This window comes from Callorhinchus milii, unplaced genomic scaffold (genome assembly GCF_018977255.1).
Source record: "Callorhinchus milii isolate IMCB2004 unplaced genomic scaffold, IMCB_Cmil_1.0 Scaffold4, whole genome shotgun sequence".
NCBI lineage: Eukaryota > Metazoa > Chordata > Chondrichthyes > Chimaeriformes > Callorhinchidae > Callorhinchus > Callorhinchus milii.
This window is the reverse complement of record NW_024704745.1, coordinates 33975403-34000131: the sequence shown is the minus strand read 5'-3', so window position 1 is coordinate 34000131 and position 24729 is coordinate 33975403. Positions and strand designations below refer to the sequence as shown.

The 24729-nt window shown below is 44.2% G+C and overlaps 1 protein-coding gene across 6 annotated transcripts in view; it reads right to left on the bottom strand.

Moving 5' to 3' along the window:
* The window catches only part of scel (sciellin), a 45292-nt gene extending 28569 nt beyond the window's left edge, over positions 1-16723 (bottom strand). For 3 of the 6 annotated variants that reach the window (XM_007890775.2, XM_007890776.2, XM_007890777.2), the window contains exons 1-5: positions 16419-16722; positions 9653-9749; positions 5007-5112; positions 2365-2436; positions 697-750 (exon numbers count right to left, since the gene is read on the bottom strand). In XM_007890775.2, coding sequence (XP_007888966.2) covers positions 697-750; positions 2365-2436; positions 5007-5112; positions 9653-9701 — 281 coding nt within the window. In that variant the 5' untranslated portion in view covers positions 9702-9749; positions 16419-16722. Of the gene's footprint in view, positions 1-696; positions 751-2364; positions 2437-5006; positions 5113-9652; positions 9750-16418 lie in introns of all 6 variants that reach the window. The other 3 variants (XM_007890774.2, XM_042334609.1, XM_007890778.2) reach the window with 2 other exon arrangements.
* Positions 16724-24729: the final 8006 nt, after the last annotated feature.

Genomic DNA, 24729 nt, shown 5'->3' with positions numbered 1-24729 from the left:
ACAATACCAAACAAGATACCATTCAATATAAACAGACCAACTTCTCACATATGAACATTGGGAGGGCTTCCTCCAGCACACTGAGGACCAGTCAATGTGTTAATTATCATAAGGTCACTAAATTGATGACCACTTTGAATCAACATGTCAGAAAATGTACCTCAATGTTCCAGGCACAGTTTGAAACTAATTGTTAATATCATTGCTTTAAATAAATGACAAACAAGGTGATGGTGTTTTAAAGCAAGAAGTGGTATCAATGTATTCTCACAAGATGTCAATGCAACCAAATCATCAAGTCATTTCTCTCTGTGTCCACATCTTCCTCTCTTTAGCAGTTACCTGCCATCATTAATTCTCTTCAGTCAAGAAAACTATTCATTGCACCACAATCACCCAACAGGTGGCACAGTTTCAAGAGGGCAGGTTTGTTACAGTCCACGTTTCAGTCCTAAAATGGCAAATTAGCTTCCTGAGATTCCAGGCAATCTCTGGTGCTGAGCCTGGTTAAAAACATTGACTTGTGCTCAACTCAGCAAACTACCATATGACTTAAGTAGCCCTGGAACTCAAACTCTTGTGTTTTTTGTTGCGATTCAAAAACTCAGTCACATGAACTGCTGGACACCTGAATATAATAAAACAAGTTTTAAAAAATACACAACAATAACAAGCGGCACCTAATCAGGTACATACCCTTGTGGTCTATCCAAGGTAGCAGACTTATACTTATCAGTTCCACTCTCTTTCCTGTGTAAATAATGCACAAAGTATAAACTGAAATAACATCAGAGTAAAACTACCTTTTAAATCACTTAAGTAATGTCTTACTTAAGACATTCAATAAAAGAAAAAAGAGTTCTCTAAAGACTAAAGTGTATTTTAAGATGCAGAATTAGACTAATAGTTTTGAAAAGGTTAGTTATTTTGACTGTAGAACAGTGTTTTGTTTAAGATGGATGTAATTTGATGAGAATGTTACCAAGGTAAGACAACAAGAGATCAACACAGAGCATGACAGTGACAGTCCCATTAAAGTAATTTTTTCTATCAAAATGTAAACAAGATCCACACTTTTATTTGTTTGCAAGTTAAAGCATAGGGTGTTTTACACAATATAAAAAGCTAAGTATTTCTACATTGCTACATTGCTTTACTCAAATTGGCAAAGCTGGGAAAGCTTTGGAAACCTGTGTAATATTAAACTATATTTTGTTAAAAATGCAGCAGCTGCCACAGTCATATCGTCTTTACAATACATCTTCCAGGATGAAGTTAACTGCCCGCTCACATTGCTCGGCGAAAGACAGATTTACACTACCTTGCACACAGTGCTGGTGAGAATTTTATTTGTGAAAATAGCTAATTAGATGGTCAATCCTTCTCATCAGAAAAGAAATGGATATCAGCACACCACCAAGATCTTTCAAACTTTATCCATTACAGCTTCAACATACAGAGTTCAATACAATCTACTGCAGACCTGTGTCAGGTTTATCAGACACATCCCCTTGGAGCCTTTTCACTGCTTACCCTCCCCAACTCCTCTCCTTCGCAATATAAAGATATCCCACATCAATCATTAAAAGGAGGCAATCTTTTTAATGTTTTTATAATGGGATAGAAATGACAAAAAGATTGTCATTTTTCGTGATTAGCATGGGACATTCCCTGGGATTAGAGTGGTGTTGACAAATTTAGATTTAATTGTTTTATATTACTGATAGGTATAACAGCCATCGCTTTTCACAATATCTCACACAAATAGCAGATACTGCATGCACGAAGACTAAACCTCTATAATATCTTCATTGGTGCAAGCTTTTAAACAGAGTCTAATATCATGGTACAGTACACCTCATTCCGGCAAATCAGCAAGAAAGTCAAGCACCATATGAAGCATCAGATGAAGCTATAAATTTCTAATTAGTTTCTACAAAAGGACATATTCATACTAATGAGATATAATTTGATGAGCAGCGCAGGTAAAGTGGATAGAGCTGCAGCTTACAGACCAGGAGCATGCTGCTTTGAAGGGAGAAGGGCTTTGAGGGCTGTGCTGAGCTAGTTTCACCTAAGGTTGCACTGGAGGTTAAATTGTTGCCTGTGGAACTAGACATCAGCAAAAGGAGGTCCGACCAGAAGCAAACAGGTATATGGCAACGGGGAGAAAAATAAGTGAACAAAATATATATTTTTTAAAAGTTGATTAACCTAACTAGATTTTAAATGTGGTTCATAAATGTTTGGAGAGCATTCAATCATGTACATGAGCCGGAAATGCAGAACCATGAAACCACTTTACAGAAACGGAGTATTGCTTTCAATATAAAAATATTGATCCAAGTAGCAAAATGGTCCTACCTGGTTGGGCTTTGCCGAGGTTGGTTTCCGCCGAGCACAATTCTACCATAGTTGATATTTTCTGGTTGATTGCTTTTTCATAGAGGAAACATTGTTTGAGAAAAATATATATTCACTATTACAATTCTTTCAAGCTGAATAATATTTCATCTAAAATGATGTACAGAGATACGCGCTGAAGAAATAAACCCTTTTAATGTTTGCCATAATCTTAAAGTGAAAACAACAACAACAAAATTACATTTATAGAGCGCCTTTCACGTCGGGAGGACGTCCCAAGGCGCTGGACAGTCGGGGGTCAGGACCTGAGCATAGGGGAGGGGTGGAGTAGGGGTGAAGGGAAGGCAGACAGGTGGAAGGGCAACCAAAGGCATGATCGAAGAGGGGGGTCTTGAGGCCAGCCTTGAAAGAGGCAAGGGAGGAAGCGAGGCGAAGTGACTGTGGGAGGGAGTTCCAGAGTGTGGTGAAAGAGAGACTGAAAGCTCGGCCACCGAAGGTAGGGCGGGTCGAGCGGGAGACATGGAGCAGGCCAGAGGTCGGCCGAACGGAGGGAGCGGGCAGGTTGGTAGCGATTCGGCAGGTCAGAGAGGTAGGAGGTGGCAAGGCCATGGATGGCTTTGAAAGTGAGGACGAGGATCTTGAATTCAATCCTCTGAGGGATGGGGAGCCAGTGGAGGGTGAGGGTGGGAATGATGGGGTCACGGAGCCTGGTGCGCGAGAATACACAAGCTGCAGAGTTTTGGATGATCTGCAGCTTGCGAAGGGAAGAGTTGGGAAGGCCGATGAGAAGGGAATTTCCATAATCGAGCCTTAATGTGACGAATGCGTGGGTGAGGGTTTCGGCAGCCTGAGGGCTGAGGCAGTGGTGGAGTCTGGCAATGTTGCGGAGGTGGTGGTAGGCAGTGCCGGTCATGGTGTGGATGTGGGGGAGAAAGGGTCAAACAAGACACCCAGTTTCCTGAATGGCTTAGTGAGGTTGACTGTGCAGCTGTGGAGGCTGATGCAGCCAGCGCCCGAGGTGCGGAGGCACGAGCCAATCAGGAGGGCCTCAGTCTTGCTGACGTTCAGCTGGAGAAAGTTATCCCTCGTTCAGGATTTGATGTCGGACAGGACGCCAGTAGTCCTGGAGTTCAGGGTGGAGGCAGAGAGATAGAGTTGGGTGTCATCCGCATACATGTGGAAATTTACTCCATGTCTGCAGATGATGCACCAAGGGGGAGCATGTAGAGGGTGAAAAGGAGAGGACCGAGGACAGACCCCTGGAATGCCACACGAGATGGTGCGAGGGCTGGAAGAGAAGCCATTAGCTGAGATGAAGTGGAGGCAGTGTGAAAGGTAGGACCTAAACCAGTCAAGGACAGAACCTTTGAGGTTGAGGTGGGAGGAGAGGCGGTGGAGGAGGATTAAATGGTCCAGTGTCAAAAGTGGCAGAGAGGTCGAGAAGGACGAGGAGGCAGAGAGAGCCCTGGTCACACATGGTCAAGATGTCATTGGTGACCTTGACCAGAGCAGATTGGGTCAAGGCAAGGTTTCTTCAAGGTGGTGGTGATCATGGCTGTTTTGATGGGGGAAGAAACAGTGCCAGATGACAGGGAGAGGTTGATGATGTCAGCGAGTAGTGGGGCAAGGAGGTGGAGCTGGGATATAAGGAGAGGGGTGGGTATAGGGTCCAGGGAGCAGGTGGTGGGCCTTCATGGAGCATATGGTGGTGATGATAGAGAAGGGGATGACAGGTACAAAGGTGTGGAAGGAGGGATGGGTAGTGGTCGGAGTGTGTGGGGTAGGGAGGGGGTGGAAGTTGGAAGGGCAGTGGCAGCTGAGCGGATTCCCTCGATTTTGGACTCGAGGAAGTCCAGCATTTCCTCGCATTGGGAGTCAGAGGAACGAATCTGCGAGGCATGGCAGGGAGTGGAGAACAAGAGCCTGGGGTTGCCCTTCGCCTCCAGGATTAACTTGGAGTAGAAGGACGATTTGGCTGAGGCGAGAGCGGAGCGGTAGGTTTTGATATGGTCCAGCCAGATGTGCCGGTGGACCGTTAGGCAGGATTTGAGCCAAGTGAATTCGGCAGCCCCCACCTGGCCCTTGAGCGAGCAGAGGTGACTGGTGAACCAGGGTGAGGATCGGGAATAGGAGGCAGTTTGGAAGGTGAGGGGGGTAAAGGCATTGAGTGTGGTGGAGAGGGTGCTGTGGAGGAGAGTAAACGCAGAGAATAGGTTGGTGCGGGAGGTGGGCCAGAGGGGGAGGAGATCAGAGGACTCCAGGGCAGCGGAGATGGTGGTAGGAGATGGTGGTAGGTTTGGAGGCAATGGGGAGAGGGATATAGGCATTGAGGGAGATGAAATGGTGGTCAGAGATGACCTTGTCGGTGATGATGACATCCGAGAAGCTAAGACTCCGGGTGATCACCAGGTCAAGGGAGAGGTTGCGAGAGGAGAGGAGGGAGGAGAAGTCTGAGGAGGTGGAGCAAGAAGGGGTGAAGTGGAGGTTGAGGTCACCTAGGATGATGAGGTGGTCGGAGCAGAGGCAGAGGGAAGCTAGAAGGGAAGAGATGTCAGAGTTGAAGGTTGGGGAGGATTGGGGGGGGGGCGGTAAATTAGGAGAATGCAAAAGACTTGTATACAGTACATTAATAAAGTACTTACACCACATCTTCTGGGTTCGATTTATTTTTGATCCATTCACCATCCCTTATGTAACGCTGTTTCTTCTGACTTTCACTAATCGCCTGCTGCCTGTCCACACTAGGTTCTGCAATAAGGAGAGAAACAAAAATAAGTGATAAATGGGGGGGAAAAAGCATNAAAAAGAACTTGCATTTTTATAATCCCCATAAATTTTAATTTATTCAAAGCATAATTCCTGTCAAATTTAGTTTTTTGGGGGTCAGCCAGGTGTCTGACACTTGCAGCAATACATCACCATACTTAAAGAGTTCCATGCATCCCACCTACACATGGAAATTCCCATGTATTGAAATGGAATGTACACTCACACACTGAAGTTATGTATCCTGCTTACCTCATTCTGTAGGGTATTTGGTGCAGGTTGGCTAGAGCTAAGGCTTGGGGATCCCAGAGTGTACAATGGGGTACTGCTTGAGTTTAACCAGCTAAACCGGCATAGCTTGCCATTGACAATACTATCTGGCAAGCTTTCTCACTGCTTGTCCAGCTGGGATCGTCCTACCTGTTAGAGTTACAGGGTTAATAGGAGCTGAGTGGGAAAAATCCTTGCCCCCAGTGACTGGTCTGCCCCTCCAAGTCCTACTGAACTGCCAGGCTGGCTGAGCTGTCATTAGCATTGCTTGGCTAAGGAACTCAGACACTGCCACTGAGGATTGATTTGATTCAGACATTACATTGCCAATTCAGGTCCAAGGGACTGCCCACCCAGGAGGACAGTCATGTCCCAAGGCGCTGAACAGATAGTTGGGGGGGGGGGGGGGCAGGAGGGTGGGTGTAGGATCAGGGAGGGTGGGGGTAGGAAGGGAGGGATCAGGGAGGGTGGGGGTAGGAAGGTATCTGAAGCCACAGTCAAAGAGGAGGCATGCCTTGAAGGAGGCAAGGGAGGGAGCGAGGCAAAGAGAATGTGGGATGGAGTTCCAGAGGGTGTGGGTAGAGAAGCTGAAGTCCCGACCATCAATGGTGGGTCAGGCCGGGCAGGGGGACATGGAGCAGGCGGGAACCTGCTGAGTGGATGGAGCAGACAGGTTGATTGGCAGGTCGGAGATGTAGGAGGGGGGAAAGCCTTGGAGGGCCTTGAAGGTGGGGACGAGAATTTTGAACTCGATCCTCTGAAGCGTTAGCGTGAGACGATCAGGAGAACCTCGGTCTTGCTGACGTTCAACTCTAGAAAAATGAATCTTATCCAGGACTTGATGTCTGAAGGCAGTCTGTTAGGACATCAGTGATACCGGGGTCAAGGGTGGAAGCAGAGAAATAGAGTTTGGTGAAGCTGGGAAGCAACAACTCTTTTAAGGACCTTGGAAAGGAAAGGGAGGTTGGCAATGGGGTGGTAGTCAGTGAGCAGGGATGGGTACAGGGAAGGTTTTTTTAGGATAGAGGTGATGACAGCTGTTTTTAGGGCATGGTAATGGTGCCAGTTGACAGAGGGTGGTTGAAGAGGTCTGAGAGTAAAGGGACGAGGAGGTGGAACATAGGAACAGGAGTAGGCCGTTCAGCCCTTCGAAGCTGTTCCACCATTTAATTAGATCATGGCTGATCTGTACCTCAACTAATCCTTTCAATTCCAATTTCCTACTTTCTCCCCAATCCCTTAATACCCTGACCTACAAAAAAATCTATCAACCTCACTTTTGAAGGTATGGATGGATTCAGCATCCACAACCTTTTTGGGGAAAAAAATCCAGATTTCTACCACTCTTTAAGTGAAAAAATGCTTCCCGGTTTCACTCTCAAATGGCCTGGTTCTAATTTTAAGACTATGTCTTCTTGTTTTGGATTCCCCCACCAGAGGAAATAGCTTCTCTGTATCTACCATCGAATCCCTTCATCATCTTAAAAACCTCAATCAAATCATCCCTTAACCTTCTAAACTCAAGGGAATACAATCCAAGTTTATGCAGCCTTTCCTTAAAACTTATCCCTTTTAGGCCTGGTAGCATTCTGGTGATCCTGCACTGTACTCCCTCCAGGGCAAATATGTCTTTCCTGAGGTGTGGTGCCCAAAACTGAATGCAGTACTCCAGATGGGATCTGACTAATGCTCAAACCTGGAGCTGGGATGTAAGGAGAGGGGTAGGGATGGGGTCGAGGGTGCAGGTGGTTGGCTTCATTCGGGTTAGAGTGGTGGTGAGAGAGGAGGGGGAGGCAGGTTCAAAGGTGTGGAGGGAGGGGGCCAGAGTGTGAGGGAGGGATAAGGAGAGGGTGGCGGTTAGGTGCGCAGAGGCAGCTAAATGGATTCCCTCAATTTTCGTCTTGAGGAAATCCAGCATCTCCTCGCAGTTGGAGTTGGAAGAGAGGATGGGCGAGGCATGAGAGGGTGAACAGAGGAGCCAGTTGGTAGTGGAGAAGAGAAGCCTGGGGTTTCCTTGGCCTCCAAGATTACCTTGGGATAGAATGATGATTCAGCAGAAGTGAGGGCAGAGTGGTAAGTTTTTGTGTGGTCCAGTCACATCTGTTGATAGACCATTAAATCAGATTTGAGCTCAGTGTGTTTGGCGGCATGCACCTGATTTTGAGTGAGCAAACGTGGCTGGCAGCATCAACTTCCATGGTTGCTCACTACAACTCACCAAGCCAGTCAGGAACCTAGGTGTCTTGTTCAACCCTCAACTGTCTTTTCTTCCACATATTCAAGCCATGACCCGTGCTGTCTTCCCGCACCTCCGTAACATCGCCCAACTTCGCTACTACCTCACCCCTCAGGCCGCTGAAATTCTTGTTCATGCCTTCATCACCTCCAGGCTCGACTATGCAAATGCCCTGCTTGTCGGCCTTCCCAACTCCTCCCTCCGCAGGCTGCAGGTAATCCAGAACTCTGCAGCCCACGTCCTCTCCCGCACCAAACTCCGTGACCCCCATCTCCCCCATTCTCTCCGGACTCCAGTGGCTCCCTATCCTTCAGACGATCCAGTTCAAGATCCTGGTTCTCATCTACAAAGCAATCCATGGCCTTGTCCCACCCTATCTCCGCAACCTCCTAACCCCCTACCAACCCACCCGTTCCCTCCGCTCAGCCGGCTCTGGTCTGCTCCATGTCTCCCAACCCACCCGCCCCACCATGTGTGGGAGAGCCTTCAGCCACTCTGCCCCCAACCTCTGGAATTCCATTCCCCAATCACTCTGTCTCACCCCCTCCTTAGCCTCCTTCAAGTCCCGCCATAGACCCTCCTCTTCGACCATACCATCGGCCAGCCCCCTTCCCCGCCTCTCCCTTCTCCCCCCCTGACCCCAGCTCGGGTCCGAAATGTTGTACACTGTCCAGCGCCTTGAGACGTCCTCCCGACATGAAAAGTGCTATACAAATGTAATCTTGTTGTTGTTGGTGGTGGTGGTGTACCAGGTAGGAGGTGGTTTGGGAGTGAGGGGGGCAAGGGCATCGAGAATGGTGGAGAGGGAGTTGTAGAGGAGAGTGACCGAGGAGGATAAGTCAATGCGGGACGTAGACCAGAGGAGGAGGGGTTCAGACGACTCCAGGGCATGGAGATGGAGTGGGGGGAGATTCTTTCCAGGGCCAATAGGAGATGAAGGTGGGTTGCATGGCAGTGGGAAGAGCGATTGAGGAATTAAGGGAGATGAATTGGTGATCTCAGGGCTTTATCTGTGATTGTGAGGTCCGAGACACTAAGCCCCCATGTAATCACCAGGTCAAGTGGGTGACCATGAATGTGGGTGGCAGAGTGGATTTGGAGGGAGAGGTTGTAAGAGGAGAGGAGAGACGAAAAGTCAGTGGAGCTAGAGCAAGAGAGGGTGAAGAGCAGGTTGAAATCGCCAAGGATAAAGAGGCGTTCAGAACAGAGGCTGAGGGAAACTAGAAGAGGGTAGATAATAATAATAATAATAATAATAATAATAATAATGCATTTGATATAGCACTTTTCACATCTTCTAAAGATGTCAGAGATGAAAGTGGGGACGGGTTTGGGGGGATGATAAATCAGGAAAATTTTGAGGGAAAGTTTGGAGGGATGGCAGAGGGTAAGGTGCTCGAAGGAGGGGAATGAGTCAGAGGAGTAGGGGAATAGAGCAAGTGAGCACCTGGAGATCAGGGGCATATCACCGCCACGGCGGTTAGGACGTGGGGTATGGTGGAAGGTATAGCCAGGTAGTGTGGCCTCAATCAGCGGAAAGGTGTCACCTGAGGTGATCTAGGTTTCAGTGAGGGTCATGTTAGATAGGTAGTGAACATTTTTTGATGCGGAGGGGAGAATTGGCATAGGAATGTGTGAGACGGGAGGGTGTGACGGGAGGGTGTGATGGGAGATTGGCAGGGAGGATAGGAATGTGATGAGCGAGGAGAGGAGAGACGCAAACAAGTCACAACCATGAGGTAAATGATCAATTTATCTGGAGTATTATTGACAAGGATATTGGGACATAAAGACCAGAATATCTATGTTAAATTAACCATCGTAGCCAGGATATCAGTTGTGTTGCTACAATTATGCCCAATACCCTTGATCTAGAAAGTTGAATCATTGAACTCCTGAGGTCAAAATATAGGACTCATAGTTGTCATTTGGGTGCAAGAATATAATAATGATTAATCAATCCAATCTAAACTCTCAGAACATAAATAGAATTCAAATCTTGTCAAAAAGTTGTACCTTTTGAGTCCGTGTTTGTGGACTTTTTCAAATTTTGAAAAAATGACATTTTGAGAGATCACTGCTTTCCAAATGGCTTCTTCAAGGACGATAAGTTCTGTAATGGGGGCCAGCAAACAAAGGAAGAGATTCTCAGTTAACAATTCCAATCATTGATATTACACATTTTTCATTGACACAAAACATGAATAATATTGATCACGTACCAATTGCAAGTTTACTGGTACAGAGAAGCAAGCCAGGAAATAGGAAATTGTAAAATCAACTGTTTTCCTGAAATTATTTAAAGACATCTATTTCTGTACATTTCACAGATTGCTACCTCACATTATTTAACAACTTGCATTTATATCCAGTAGAATGGAAACTCACTAATAGTCAGCAAACAGACTGAGAATTTTGACCACAATAGTGAATTGACACAATTGGGCTTGTATTACTGTGGTACACAATATAATACAAGGATTATATCAATATCATGTTCAAAAAAAAGGACTAAAAATTGACCAGATTAGTAAATTGACCTAATTAATGGAGTGACCTTCAGTTGAGCTTCCACTATTGTACCTTTAAAATGAACGTCTTAAAATTAATGTCTCCTCCAAAAAAGATATTCAGAATCCTCAAGTAGAGACAGAATGCAGGGGTAATTAAGCTTTGGCAACTGGTGAGAATTAAGGGAATGAGAAATGAGCAGTCAGTCAGAGTATAAAGAATAGGCATGTATCCCTGCCAATTGACATCTTTGTTGCAGTCATCAATAAATGCAGTGTTCTACGATTATATCACTGTATTTTTCAATGTAATTTTAAATAAACGTGAAATTTTTTTCATGCACATAAATAGGCTTATCTTCTTGAACTGAAACCAAAATATCACCAATTGAACTAAGTAAGCTCTATAAGACACTTTCCACCTACAAAACTCTGGGGATGGGAAGTCCCATTTTCCATTTGATGTATTTGTGTAAACTGTTTCTGTAGTGCTAAGCTATGATAAAAACATAAGAAATGCTAGACGAAAAAAGACCAAGGTCCATTTAGTTCACCTTCCACCTTCCTGGTGGTCGCATGCACATATGTCTCAAAATACCCATGTACTACATCCCATAATGTTATTTCCCAAAAGAAAACTTCTAATCTGTGTTGAAGGCATCAAGATTTCCTGCTTCAACCGTCTCCCTAGGGAGCCTGTTCCACAGATTTACTATTCGTTCACTGAAATAGTGTTTTGTAAATTCGTTCTGAATTTACCCCCCTTCAATCGCAGGCCGTATCGTCTGGTTTTACTATTTTGGACTAGTTGAAACAGCTTGTCATGATCAACATGATGAGAGGCAAATTAAATTTGGGTTACATTCCTAAGAGCTGAGGCGTTTCAGGGTGATTTGACTGAGGTGTTTGAAAGAATAGAAGTAAGTGAGATTAAAACAATGTTGACAAGGTAGATATCAAGTGATTCTACTCTGAGAGAAGGATCCCAAACAATATAATCTTAGAAGGTTAAAAATGAGATCAGAAAATATTTCTTCAGCCAAATATGTAGCTACAGGAGGTTATAGAATGTTTAAAGGGTGGAGAGGTATAAACAATTCGGAAGTATGAATATCTAGGGATAATGAGAAAAGGTACAGAAATATGATTAAAAGATTCTCTATTATCTAATGAAATTGCACATTGGCTTAATGGGTTGAATGGCCTATCAATGACTGTTCTTATTCTTTTAGTGGCACAAGTTAGCTGCTGTGTTTATCTGCATAACAATTGCAATACTTCAAAAAGAACTTTTGTTCAGGTTAGCTATTATGTAAAGAATATATCAATACAACAGTGTGCAAGTAGGAACAAAACGCAAAATACTGCTGATGCTGGAAATCTGAAACAAAAACAGAAGTCGCAGGGAACACTCAGGAGGTCAGGTAGCATCTATGGAGAAAGGAGAGTGAGTCAATGTTTCAGGTTCACAACCCTTTGTTAGAACTGGGGCATGTTGGCATGTTTCTCGTGAGATCACAACCTAGATTTTCAATACGGAATCAATTCAAGAGAGGATGAGGATTTTGAACTCTATCCTCTGGGGGAGCTAGTGGGTGATAGCCTGGGGTGGGAGAGGAGATAAGCTGCAGAGTTCTGGATGATCTGCAGTTTGTGGAGGGAAGAGTTGGGAAGGCCGACAAGCAGGGAGTTGGTGTTGTTGAGCCTAGAATGAATAAATGCGTGGATGAGGATTTCGGCGGACTGAGGGGTGAGGCAGTGGCAGAGCCGGATTATATTACGGAGGCTGGGGTAGGCAGAGCGGGTCATAACAAGGATGTGGGATAGAAAGGACAGTTGACGGTGAAATAAGTTGTTGATGATGTCCATGACTAAAGGGGCAAGACATGGAGCTGGGAGGTAAGGAGAGGAGTAGGGATAGTGGATTTCATATGGGTTATGATGGTGGTGGAGAGGAGGGGGAGACAGGTTTGAAGGTGTGGAGGGAGGGATTGTTAGGGGCCAAAGTGTGAGGGGGAGATGGGGAGGGGGTAGCAGTTGGAAGGGTAAAGGCAGCTGAGCGGATCTCCTCACAGTTGGAGTTGGAGGAGAGGATAAGCGAGACGTGAGATGGTGGGTGGGGGAACCGGTTGGTGGTGGAGAAGAGGAGCCTGGTGTTGTCCTTGGCCTCCAAGATTATCTTGGAGTCGAAGGACGATTTAGCGATGGAGAGGGTGGAGTGGTAGGTTCAAGGAGCTGAATAGTTTTTTTGTTTACTTGCTAATTGCCCTGAGGAATGTAACATAATAACAAAGACTTTGTTTGGATGAATGATAAAACCCACACCTAGAAACTTCTTGTGCAATATTGTACAAGCTGTTGCATGAGGACGGTATCTATATTACTGTACAAACTGGTTTAGAGATACTTCAACAGAAAATATGACTCAAATCTTTATTTTATGGGGCAAAAAAAACCCCTTAAAATAAATAAAGACAGCAGAACAGTATCTTACTTGCACACACAAACAGAATTCGCTGGGAGCACTCAGCTCCGGCCTGCTCCATGTCTCCTGCCCGATCCGCCCTACCGTCAGTGGCCGGGCTTTCAGCCTCTCTATCCCCACACTCTGGAATTCCATCCCACAGTCCCTTCACCTCGCTTCCTCCCTCGCCTCCTTCAAGGCCGGTCTCAAGACCCTCCTCTTCGATCATGCCTTCAGTCGCCCTCCCACCTCTCTGCCTTCCCTCATCCCTACCCCACACCTGCCCCATGCTTGGGTCCTGACCCCTAACTGTCCAGCGCCTTGGGACGTCCTCCCGACATGAAAGACTCTCTATAAATGTCATTTTGTTGTTGTTTGTTGTTGTTGTCTGTACACTGAGGGTTACAAAACAATGCACCATTATGACCTGTCTATCTTTTTTAGATCTAAAGTTGCAAATGGGAATCATTTGAATTTTCTTTGTAATTCAACACCTATGCTCCACTATAATACCTTAAAGGGAGGGTGGAATCTTTTATGAACAAGTCTTCAGCAATTTTTTGGTTTGGCAGCAATGACAGCAGGATGAGTCATATATGTCATATTCTTATCGAACACAATAGATTAGATGATACGTTTCAATGAGATTATGTAATAATAGTAATCCTTGCATTTCTTATAGCACTTTTGACATCTTCTAGACATCTCAAAGTGCTTCACAGAATAATAATAATCCTTGCATTTGATATAGCGCTTTTCACGTCGGGAGGACGTCCCAAAGCGCTTCACAGAACACACTGTAAAGTGAATTGACTGTATATTTGTGGGCGAACGCGGCAGCCAATTGCGCACAGCAGTGTCCCACAAACAGTTGTGGATCGAAATGACCAATTTATTATTGTTTTTTTTGAGAGATTATTATCAGGCGTGTGGAGTAAGGAAACTTGCCCAAGGTTTCACCCTGCCGGGAATCAAAACCAGATCTCTCGCTTGTAAAGCGAGTGCTCTAGCCACTGAGCTACAGGACTCCAAAGTGTAACCAATGGAAGACAAACATTTGCCAAATACGTTAACATGAATACAGTACCAGTTTGATCAACAGAGATATTCTGTTTCTGTGAGCATTCACGGTTATTCAGTGCTGACAAAAAGGTCACATTTGCATTCATTGTTCTGCAAACACATCTGGACCAGTTCAACCTGAAATACCTTCCAAGTGGTGACCACAAACTTAGAGGATGGACTTGCACGTCCAGTGGATTTAATTCTTTCTTTTTTTAAAAACATAACCACCCAAATAAAAAAAAACTACTTCTTTAAAATGAAAATCTATAACGCATGTTCAAAGCAAACCAGGTTGACAAATTAACTTAACTGGTTTTGCAAGTTTGGGGTGGAGTTGACAATGTGGTGTGACATTTGCACACATCTGCTTAGTATTTTCCCAGCCTACATTAGCCAAATGCAAATATATCAGTGATCAAAAGCGTACAGAGAAAAAGTATTAATCTGATAGTTCGAGCATCACAAACAAAATGATTGTGTTTCACTGTATTAATTACATTTATGTTGAATTAATAAACAGAAATACACTGAAAACTCTCTGGCATAGATGCAATTTAGCAATGTTTTCCTGTTACAATGTTGAAGTTTAAACTACCCTCAAAAAAGTTAAATGTAGCATCACAATGCCAACATTGTGTAAGTAGTATTTCTTATCACAGATAACAATGAGTTTTGGATCCTCCCTCAAAGAAAATCTTCTCCCTCCTCCCTTTACAGGTGAGTTAGGCATTGGAATGAAGTGATCACTGCAGGTGCTGCTGTATTAGCTAACCTTTAAACAAACTATATTTATCTCTCTCTCTGAGTTCTTCAAAGTGAGGGAATTCAGTTGTTCCTAAAACAACCATCTTTATATCCCATCTGAGGAAGGCTGCCAATTTAATCAATTTAGTGCCAGTTAATGCTGACTGTGGGAATATATTTTTGGACTGTGAATTTATACTTTAAGTTTAAATTCACAGTCTTTACTTTAAGTATAAATTCAATGAAAAATTTAAAAATATTTAAAAGAGAGAGATTTCTGTAATACAGGTGGGGGTTATGCTGAAAGGGCAGGGCATTGGGATTAACTTGTGCAACAGGACTATTAAGTGAGTTGAGACTCTCTGTTCTCATTTTACATAGGACTCTTTCAGTCAACATGATCTGCAAATGCAACTCTGCAATGGTGTTGAGGTGACAAGGCTTTCTCATTGCTTATTATTATTATTATAGATCAAATGCTCAGGCAGTCTATGGATACCAAGCATGCACTTCTAAGACAACCAAAGGAATATGATCCCAATACTCCAGAACTCCATCCCAAAAGTAGATCACACCAGAGAGAGTCATGTGCCATCCAACAACAACAACTTGTATTTATTCAGAACCCCTCACCAGGATAGCATTTCAAAGTGCTTCATAGACATGGGGTGGGATACTGACTAAGGAAGAATGAGGTGGCCATGGATCTGATTTCCTTATTTAGTAATCCCATCAGAAACTGATGCTTAATGGATCCCATTGACTCTTAATACACAAATGAATGCAGAACAACAGAGAAATCACGTCGGACCTCCCTACATTCCAGATACCATTGTCAAACCAGTGTCAAGTCTACAATCTCCCTCAGTGCAAGGAGCATTTTCCTCTCCCCTAACATTCATATTATTATTATTTATATTAATTGACACAAACAGTGAATGTTGTTCCTTCACAAAAGCAGGACAGTCACAAAACAGCCATACAGAGGATCAAAATAAGTAACATTTATAATAGTAATAATAATAATCCTTGGATTTGATATAGCGCCTTATCACGTCTTCAAGATGTCTCAAAGCACTTCACAGAATATACTGTAAACTGAATTGACTATATTCTGTGGACGAAACCCAGCACCCAATTGCGCACAGCAGTGTTCCACAAACAGTTGTGGTTTGAGTGCCCAATTTATTATTTTTTTAAGGGATTATTACCCCTAGAAAAGCGATCGGCCAATTGACTAACAACTGGGTTCCTACTTACTACTTATAAACCAAAACAAACATCCTACTGAATGACACTTGACAGGTCTTCATTGCTGATAGCAAAATCAAGTATACATTTAGCAGAATGTCTTTTACCTGCGACTATTCCTGAAAAATACTTGATCGGTGTATACACATTCAAGCTTCTTTTGAAATTCATGCTGAACCTGCTATAATTCAACAAGGAATAAAGTACACAACACTGGCTGTCTTCCACGTAGTTTAATTTAGTCTCAATCCTGCAAACACCTCTATTTATTTTCCTTTTCTCTATTGTTTTTCATCTTCCTCCCCCACCCAATTCTGGGTGAGGTTTTCATACTCTGACAGTTCAGTACATCAGGTGGTAACCTGTTCTCACTAAGCCTAATAATTAATACCCAATTTCATTAAATCTAAGCAAAGCAATTCGACTTCAAAGTTCACTTTGTTTTAACAATATGCTTCAAAAACAAGTTTGTCGCCTAAAGCAGAAATAAAGCTGATTTAATGCTACCAGCATCTCGCAAAATGAAAACAAAGAGAGTCCCAATTAACAGGGCTTTTGCTTCTAACTTTTTGCAGCTTTTGTAAAACGTACTAAGATTAAAATTAGTGCTCTCTTTCTTATCATCCTAATAGCCGAAGGACACAAATTAGTTAGTTACTTTGTGCACTTTGTACAACTTTCATGAACATCTAAATGTATGTTAGGCTGGTTCTAGAATAATAAGTGCTACCTATTTTATATGGCTCACCTGTTGGATTGTTTGGTTCTGAAGGAATTCCTTTGGATTTTGCCCTCTGCCTTCTTCGGCTAAAAGCTCCTGGTGAGGTTATCGTGAGCTGACAAGAGCAACAGTGAAATGAACGCTGCCAGAGCTGCCTCCCAGCTTATTTGTTTCTCGATTGGTACGTTTCCACCTCAAGGCTCTGACTCACACACCCACCCCCTCTGGGTGGAGGAAAGGGAGGGTGAATACATAACAAATGGAAAAGAATACAATAAAAAGCACTGGAGTTTTGACATTCCACCACTCCCTCCCAGGTTAGCTTTGCTGCATTCCTTTCATATCATTAGAATTCCACTTTGGCAGCTTCCACCACCCACTCCAGAGTCTCATACGCCACTAAGGAGATGAACCTTGGTCTTAGTGTATCCTTTAATTGGCCCATTTATATAAGAGAAAGATGGATAAATGTAGGAGAGATTACAAGTCAGAGACTACAAAACCAAAGCTCAAATGGTTCTGACCATCTTTTGAAACTCAAAATGAGAATACAGATCAGAAGTCATTTTTCAATGCGGTTATATACTTTTTTTTCCAATCTTCTCCTCCTTTCTTGAAACAGTGACTCATTTAGGTGTTGTTTCCTCAAGTGTTGGCTGCTTTCCTGTGCTCAACCCAACCGATACTTCTTTATGTGTGAATCCTGGTGGTGAGTGTTGAAGGGCTAGCAGTAATTTCAAGGGCATCCATAGCCTTGCCCCACTACCTCTCCAACCTGCTAACCTGTTATCAACTGGCCCGTTCCCTCTGCTCAGCAGGCTTCAGCCTGCTCCATGTCCCCCACCCGGCTCACCCCATCATCGGCAGTCAGGCCTTCAGCCTCTCTGCCCCCACCCTCTGGAACTCCATCCCACATTCCCTTTGCCTCACTCCCTCTCTTGCCTCTTTCAAAGCATGCTTGAAGACCCTCCTCTTCAACTGTGTCTTCGGCCACCCTCCTACCATCTCTGCCTTCGACATTCCCTGCTCTACAGACAAGATATACATGCTCTTGTGACCATGTTTAAATAACTGTCAGGCTATTATCAGATTATTATATAACTTGTAGAGAAGAAACTGATACGATTTCCAGCAGGGGAATATAATAGTTTTATAGTTTCCACTTTAGATTCAGCTGCCTTACTTCTTTGAATATACACTTGCTTTAATACATGTAAAGGAAATTGACGGATTTGTAAATAAAGCCTTCATTTTAAGTTCTTTGAAGAACTGCAGAAAATCAGCTTCAATGACTGAAATCAACAAATTCTGAATTATCTGAAACATTACACAAATAGAGTAAATCTAGATGCTAATGGAATTTTTCTTTGGTCAACCAGGTGTCTGCTAGTTACAGAAACCCATCACCATGCTTTCAAATATCCAAATCAAACATAGTTCCATGCATTCCACCTACACATGAAATGACAGAGGTATTTATTGGAATGGAATGCACACTCTCTCCCTGGAGGAACGCCTACTAATTACCCAAATCTGAAAAGTATTAGGCACAGGTTGGCAAGAGCCAAGGCTTGGGGACCCCAGAGTTTGCATTGGGATACTGCTCGAGTCAAACCAGCTAAAACTGCATAGCTTGCCATTGATATTGCTGTCTGGCAAGCTTTCCCTCTGCTTGCCCAGCTAGGTCCACCCTACCTGTTAGGGCTTTACCTTACAGGGTTAACAGGAACTGAGTGGAAGGATTCCCTGCCCCAGTGACTTATCTGCCCCTCCAAATCCTACCGATGAGCCAGGCTGGCTGTTCTGTCATCAGCAATGCCCTGGAAAACTGCGGACCCGCCTGATTCAGAAACCAGACTACAGAGATGGCCACAGAGGTTGTACTCAATTTCAACATTCCCTTTCCAAACATGTCACCTTTAAGCCAGTTCAGCTCCAAGGAGACACTGCTCGGGTTTTGACAAATTTGTAAATAAATCCTCTCACAAGATGGATGGTAGGTACCAGAACTCCCTGCAAGCTTCCTGGTGGGCAACACAAGGTGGTTTCCAGGTGCATGATGTATAAATGTGTGTTCGGGAACTCTTACTCCAGTCAGTGCCTACCAGCAGCTGTCACCGCAAGCCTCAGGTGGAAATTATGCCCTATAGCTTTACGGAGATACAGATCTCTACTTAATTACACTGAGCTACAGGACTGGGGGGTCCTGTAGCTCAGCAATTACAACAACAACAACAACACGATTTCATTCATAGAGCGCCTGGACAGTTGGGTCGGGACCCAAGCAAGGGGAAAATGGTCAGGGTGAGGGGAGGGAAGGGAGGGAATGAGGAGGGGGTAGAGAGTCGAGAGGGGAGCTGAAGGCACAGTCGAAGAGAGAGGTCTTGAGACCGGCCTTGAAGGAGGAAAGGGAGGAAGCAAGGCAAAGGCCCTGGGGGATGGAGTTCCAGAGCCTAGGGGCTGAGAGGCTGAAGGCCCGGCCACTAATAATAATAATCCTTGCATTTGATATAGCGCTTTACACGTCGGGAGGACGTCCCAAAGCGCTTCACAGAACACACTGTAAAGTGAATTGACTGTATATTTGTGGGCGAACGCGGCAGCCAATTGCGCACAGCAATGTCCCACAAACAGTCACATGGATTGAAAATGACCAATTTATTATTGTTTTGTTTTTTTGGAGGGATTATTATTATTAGGCGTGTGGAGTAAGGAAACTTGCCCAAGGTTTCACCCTGCCTGGAATTGAACTCAGGTCTCTCACTTGCAAAGCGAATGCTCTAACCACTGAGCCACAGGACTCCACTGATGGTAGGGCGGTTGGGGCGGGGGATGTGGAGCAGACCGGAGCCAGAGGAACGGAGGGTACAGGCGGGTAGGTAGGGGGATAGTAGGTCGGAGAGGTAGGAGGGAGCAAGGCCGTGAATGGCCTTGTAGGTGAGGATGAGGATCTTGAAATCAATCCTCTGGGGGATGGGGAGCCAGTGGAGACGAGTGAGGGTGGGAGTGATGTGGTCCCGAAGCCTGGTGCGGGACAGTACACGAGCTGCAGAGTTCTGAATGACCTGCAGCTTGTGGAGGGAGGTGGCGGGAAGGCCGGCGAGGAGAGAGTTCCCATAGTCCAGCCTTGAGGTGATAAAGGCATGGACCAGAGTTTCAGCAGCGTGAGGGGTGAGGTAGTGCCGTAGTCTGGCGATATTCCGGAGGTGATGGAAGGCGGTGCCAGTTGTGGCGCGGATATGAGGAAGAAAGGACAGCTCAGGGTCGAACAGAACGCCAAGGTTCCTGACTGGCTTTGAGAGGTGGAGAGTGCAGCCTTGGATGCTGATGCTGTCAGCGCACTCACCTCGCAAGCAAGAGACCTGGGTTCTATTCCCGGCAGGGCAAAATGTTGGGCAAGTTTCCTTATTCCAGACACCTGTTTATCAAGCAGAAACTAGGTAACCCAGTTGTTTGTCGATTGGCGGATAAATTTTCCGGGGATAATAATCCCTCAAAAAAATTAAATAATAATAATCTGGTCACTGAATCCACAACTGTTTGTGGGACACTGTGTGCACAATTGCCTGCCATGTTTCACCCTCAAATATACAGTCAATTCACTTGACAGTATATTCTGTGAAGGGCTTTGAGACATCTAGAAGACATGAAAAGCGTTATATTAAATGCAAGGATTATTATTGTTATTGCTTTCACTGAAAAGCTTTTTGAAAGTGAAGACAGTCAACTCTAGGATCACTGCTGTTCTGACCGATTGTCAGTCAGAGTATCAAATCTTTGACAAGCTCTATTTTCCTCCAGTTGAACCTCGACAACACTAAGACTCTCCTGCTTGGCTCCCATCAGTGTCTTCTAAACTCATGTGCTAATCACATCTAGTTGCACCAACACCAATGGTCACTCAATCTCACAGAGCTGATGCAGAACCTTGGTGTCTTCTTGTAACCACCAAGTGTCTTTCAAGCCCTACATCTGAACACATTCGCTCAACTTTTTGTCACCTCTGCTAAATGTCTTACCCTTTAGACCATGTTTTAAGTTATCCTTGCCCCCCTCCCCCCACTCAGCTCATCCCTCACAAATTGTTGGTGTTGTTGAGTGCCCAGCCAAATATGGCTATGAGATGTCCTCCCAACATGAAAGGTGCTACGTAATGCAAATTGTATTGTATCACCTATAACAAGAAGGTACTTGTAAAAATACTTGTATATTAAATAGGTCAAATACAACTGGTTCAACTGGTTGTGTTGTTCTCTACATTCTTTTCCACTTTGAAAGAACCACCCTTTTTGTTTCTGAATGTTTGTAGCTTTACATTCATCTCAAAAAAGAATAAAATGAGAAAAGAAAGTTTAGCACATCAAGCTCATTTCTTCCATGGATGAATTAATTCATCCTTACATTTGTTATAACGTCTTTCACACCAGGAGAGTCTCAAAGCACTTCACGACATTTACTATGAAGTGCAGTGTCTTAAAGGACAGTTGAATGTTGAACAAGAAACCAAGGTTCCATATGGGCAGGTTGAGGTGGGGAATGCATCCATGAATGGCGATGCTGTCAGCACCTGAGGTGAGGAGACACCGACGGGAGCCAAGTAGGAGAGCCTCAGTTGTGTCAACATTCAACTGTAGAAAATACAAACACATAAAAAGTACAATATTTAAAATCTTTATTGGTCGAAGAAATGGCTTTGGTGATGTGAAAGACAGTTTAGAAATGTTTGAGTGATACTTATAAAATACTAATTCAGACAGTAGCAGAATGAAACATTTACTCTCCAGTTTAAAAAATGTCCTGTTTCATTGGGTCCAACTCTGCTTGTGGCCCATTCAGAACCACAACCTGCTGCTAGATAACAGGATTCATAAAACACCCCATCACGTCTAACCACCAGACCAAGGTGTTTAAAACATGGACTGCATTCTGCAGGAAATCCTACCTACTCAAATATAGCTCTGAGATATCCTCGGAAGCCATGTCATGAGTCGACTTGTCGAACTAGCGGATTGCCAGCGCATAACAGAGCTTACATCGAAGGCAACTCTGCCATCTGAATGCTCTGAAACACTATCCATGGGCTATATCAATGCAAATTGTTGCTGTTGTTTTGCAACCCCCGAGACCTTTACCACAAGCTAACAACTTATCATAGAATCATAGAATTGTACAGCACAAAAAGAGGCCATTCGGTCCATCGAGTTTGTGCCGGCTCTTTGATTAGAGCAATTAATGTCAATCCCACTACCCAGCCCTTTCCCCATAACCCTGCAAACCCGTGCTCCTCAAATACCCATCCAACGCATTTTTAAAAGTAGTTATCGAATCGGCCTCGACCACTCTTTCAGGCAATGCGTTCCAGATTCGACCAACTCGCTGCATGAAAACAATTCTTCTCATCTCCCCTCTGCTTCTTTTAGATACTATTTTGGATCTGTGACCTCAAGTCACCAACACACCCACCAGTGGAAACAGTTTTTCCCTTTCTAACCTATCAAATCCCCTCATGATTTTGAAGACCTCTATTAGGTCTCCTCGTAACCGTCTCTGCTCCAATGAGAATAATCCCAGCCTCTCTAGCCTTTTCTCATAATCAAGGTCCCTCATTCCTGGTACCATCCTCGTAAATCTCCTCTGCACCCTTTCCAATGCCTTAACATCCTTCCTATAGTGTGGTGCCCAGAACTGGGCGCAGTATTCTAACTGAGGCCTAACCAGTGTTTTATATAGCTTGATCATAACCTCCTGACTCTTGTACTCTATGCCCCTATTTATAAAGCCTAGAATCCTATTTGCCCTTTTTACAGCCTTATCTACCTGTCCTGCCACCTTCAAGGATTAATTTACCTGCACCCCTAGGTCTCTCTGTTCTTTTACCCCCCCTTAAGATTGTATTACCAGCCTGTATTGTCTCCCCTCATTCTTTCTATCAAAATGCACTACTTCGCATTTCTCTACATTGAAACTCATCTGCCATGTGTCTCCCCATTTTACCATTCTGTCTATGTCTTCCTGCAGTTGGTTCCTATCCTTCTCACTGTTTACCACCTTATCTAACTTTGTGTCGTCCGCAAACTTGGAAATGATGCTTGCTATACCCAAGTCCAGATCATTTATGTATATTAAGAAAAGCAGTGGTCCTAATACCGATCCCTGGGGGACGCCACTGTACACTTCCCTCCAGTCAGAAAAGCAGCCGTTCACCACAACTCTCTGCTTTCTGTCTTCCAGACAGTTCTGGATTCATGCTGCCACTCTTCCTTTTATACCATGGGCTTCTATCTTTCTTACAAGTCTTTCATGTGGCACTTTGTCAAATGCCTTTTGAAAGTCCATATAAACTACATCAACTGCACTACCTTTATCCACCCTCTCCGTTACCTCATCGAAAAATTCTATTAGATATGTTAGACAAGATTTGCCTTAACAAATCCATGCTGGCTGTCCCTAATTAATCCATATTCTTCTAAGTGAAGATTTATTCTGTCCCGGATTATAGTCTCCAGGAGTTTCCTCACTACTGATGTTAGGCTAACTGGCCTGTAGTTCCCAGGTTTGTCCTTCTGTCCTTTTTTGTACAGGGGAGTCACACTGGCCACTCTCCAGTCCTCTGGCACCACTCCTGTGTCCAACGAAGATTGAAAAATTGTAGCCAAAGCCTCTGCTATTTGTACCCGTGCCTCCCATAGTAACCTTGGTTGCATCCCGTCCGGACAGAGCGACTTATCTACCTTCAGCCCAGTCAATCTTTTCAGTACTTCCTCTTTGTTTATACTTATCCTGTCCATTTCCTCTACCCTCTCCTCCGATACTGCGGCATTTGGTGCATCCACTTCTTTTGTGAAGACAGATGCAAAGTACTCATTCAGCACATCAGCCATGCCCTCTGCCTCCACAATAAGATTTCCCCCTTGGTCCTTAATTGACCCCACCCTACCTTTGACTAGCCTTTTTTCCTTGATATGTTTGTAAAATACTTAGGGTTAGGGTTAATTTAATGTTACCCACTAACCTTTTTTCGTATAATCTTTTTGCCCCTCTTATTTCCTTTTTCAAACCTCTTCTGCACTTCCTATATTCGATTTGGTTGTCTTCTGTATCTTGGGTTTGACATTTGTCATACGCCTACTTTTTCTGCTTCATTTTAGATACAATTACCTTCGTCATCCACAGAGTTTTGGAAGCCCTACTTTTCCCTTTTGTGGGAATGTATTTATTTTGTCCCCAAGCTTTCTTATCCTTGAAGACTTCCCACTGCTCTTTAGTTGTTTTACCTGCCAATCTTTATTTCCAGTCCACCTTGGCTAGGTCCCTTTTTAACAAACTGAAATTTGCCCTCTTCCAGTTGAATATCTTTACCTTAGATGATTCCTTGTCTCTTTCCATATGCACTTTGAATCTAATAATGTTATGATCACTATTACCCAGATGCTCTCCCACTGAAACCTGCTCCACTTATCCTACTTCATTCCCCAGAACTAGATATAGCATTGCTTCCTTCCTTGTTGGGCTGGAAACGTACTGATCAAGAAAGTTTGTCCTGTATGCATTTTAGGAATATTTCCTCCTCCTTGCCCTTTGCGCTATTGTTTTGCCAGTCTATGTTGGGATAATTAAAGTCCCCCATTATCACAACTCTATTGGCCTTGCATCTATCTGAGATCTGCTTGCAGATCTGCTCATCTATTTCCTTCCCACTATTTGGTGGTCTATAGTATACCCCTACCAGCGTAACAGCTCCTTTTTTTGTTCCTTAACCAGATAGATTCCGTTTTGGGGCCCTCCAGCACCTCGACCCTTTCCACGGCTATAACCGTATCTTTGACTAACATTGCCACACCCCCTCCTTTTTTTTCCTTCCCTATCTCTCCTGAATACATTGTAGCCAGGAATATTCAGCTCCCATTCCTGTCCTTGCTTGAGCCAAGTCTCTGTTACTGGTACTACATCATATCCCCCTATGACCACTTGAGCCTGCAGCTCACCAATCTTGTTTGCTAAACTCCGTGCATTTAGGCCCATGCACTCCGAGACTGACTTGACCTGTTCTGCACTTCCCCCCTGTTTTATTTCTCCATTTTCTAGCTCTTCGTTTTTTGCATTCCCTTCCCCCCTCAAAACTGGTTTAAACCCTCCCCAACAGCATTAGATACCCTGTCTGCAAGCACATTCACCCCAGCCCTGTTTAGGTCCAACCCATCCATATGATACAGGTCCCACCTGCCCCAGAAATGGTCCCAATAATCCAGAAACTTGAAGCCCTCTTTTATGAACCATTTCTCCAGCCAAGCATTTATATGCTTGATCCTGCCATTCAGGTATTTATTTGCCCAAGGCA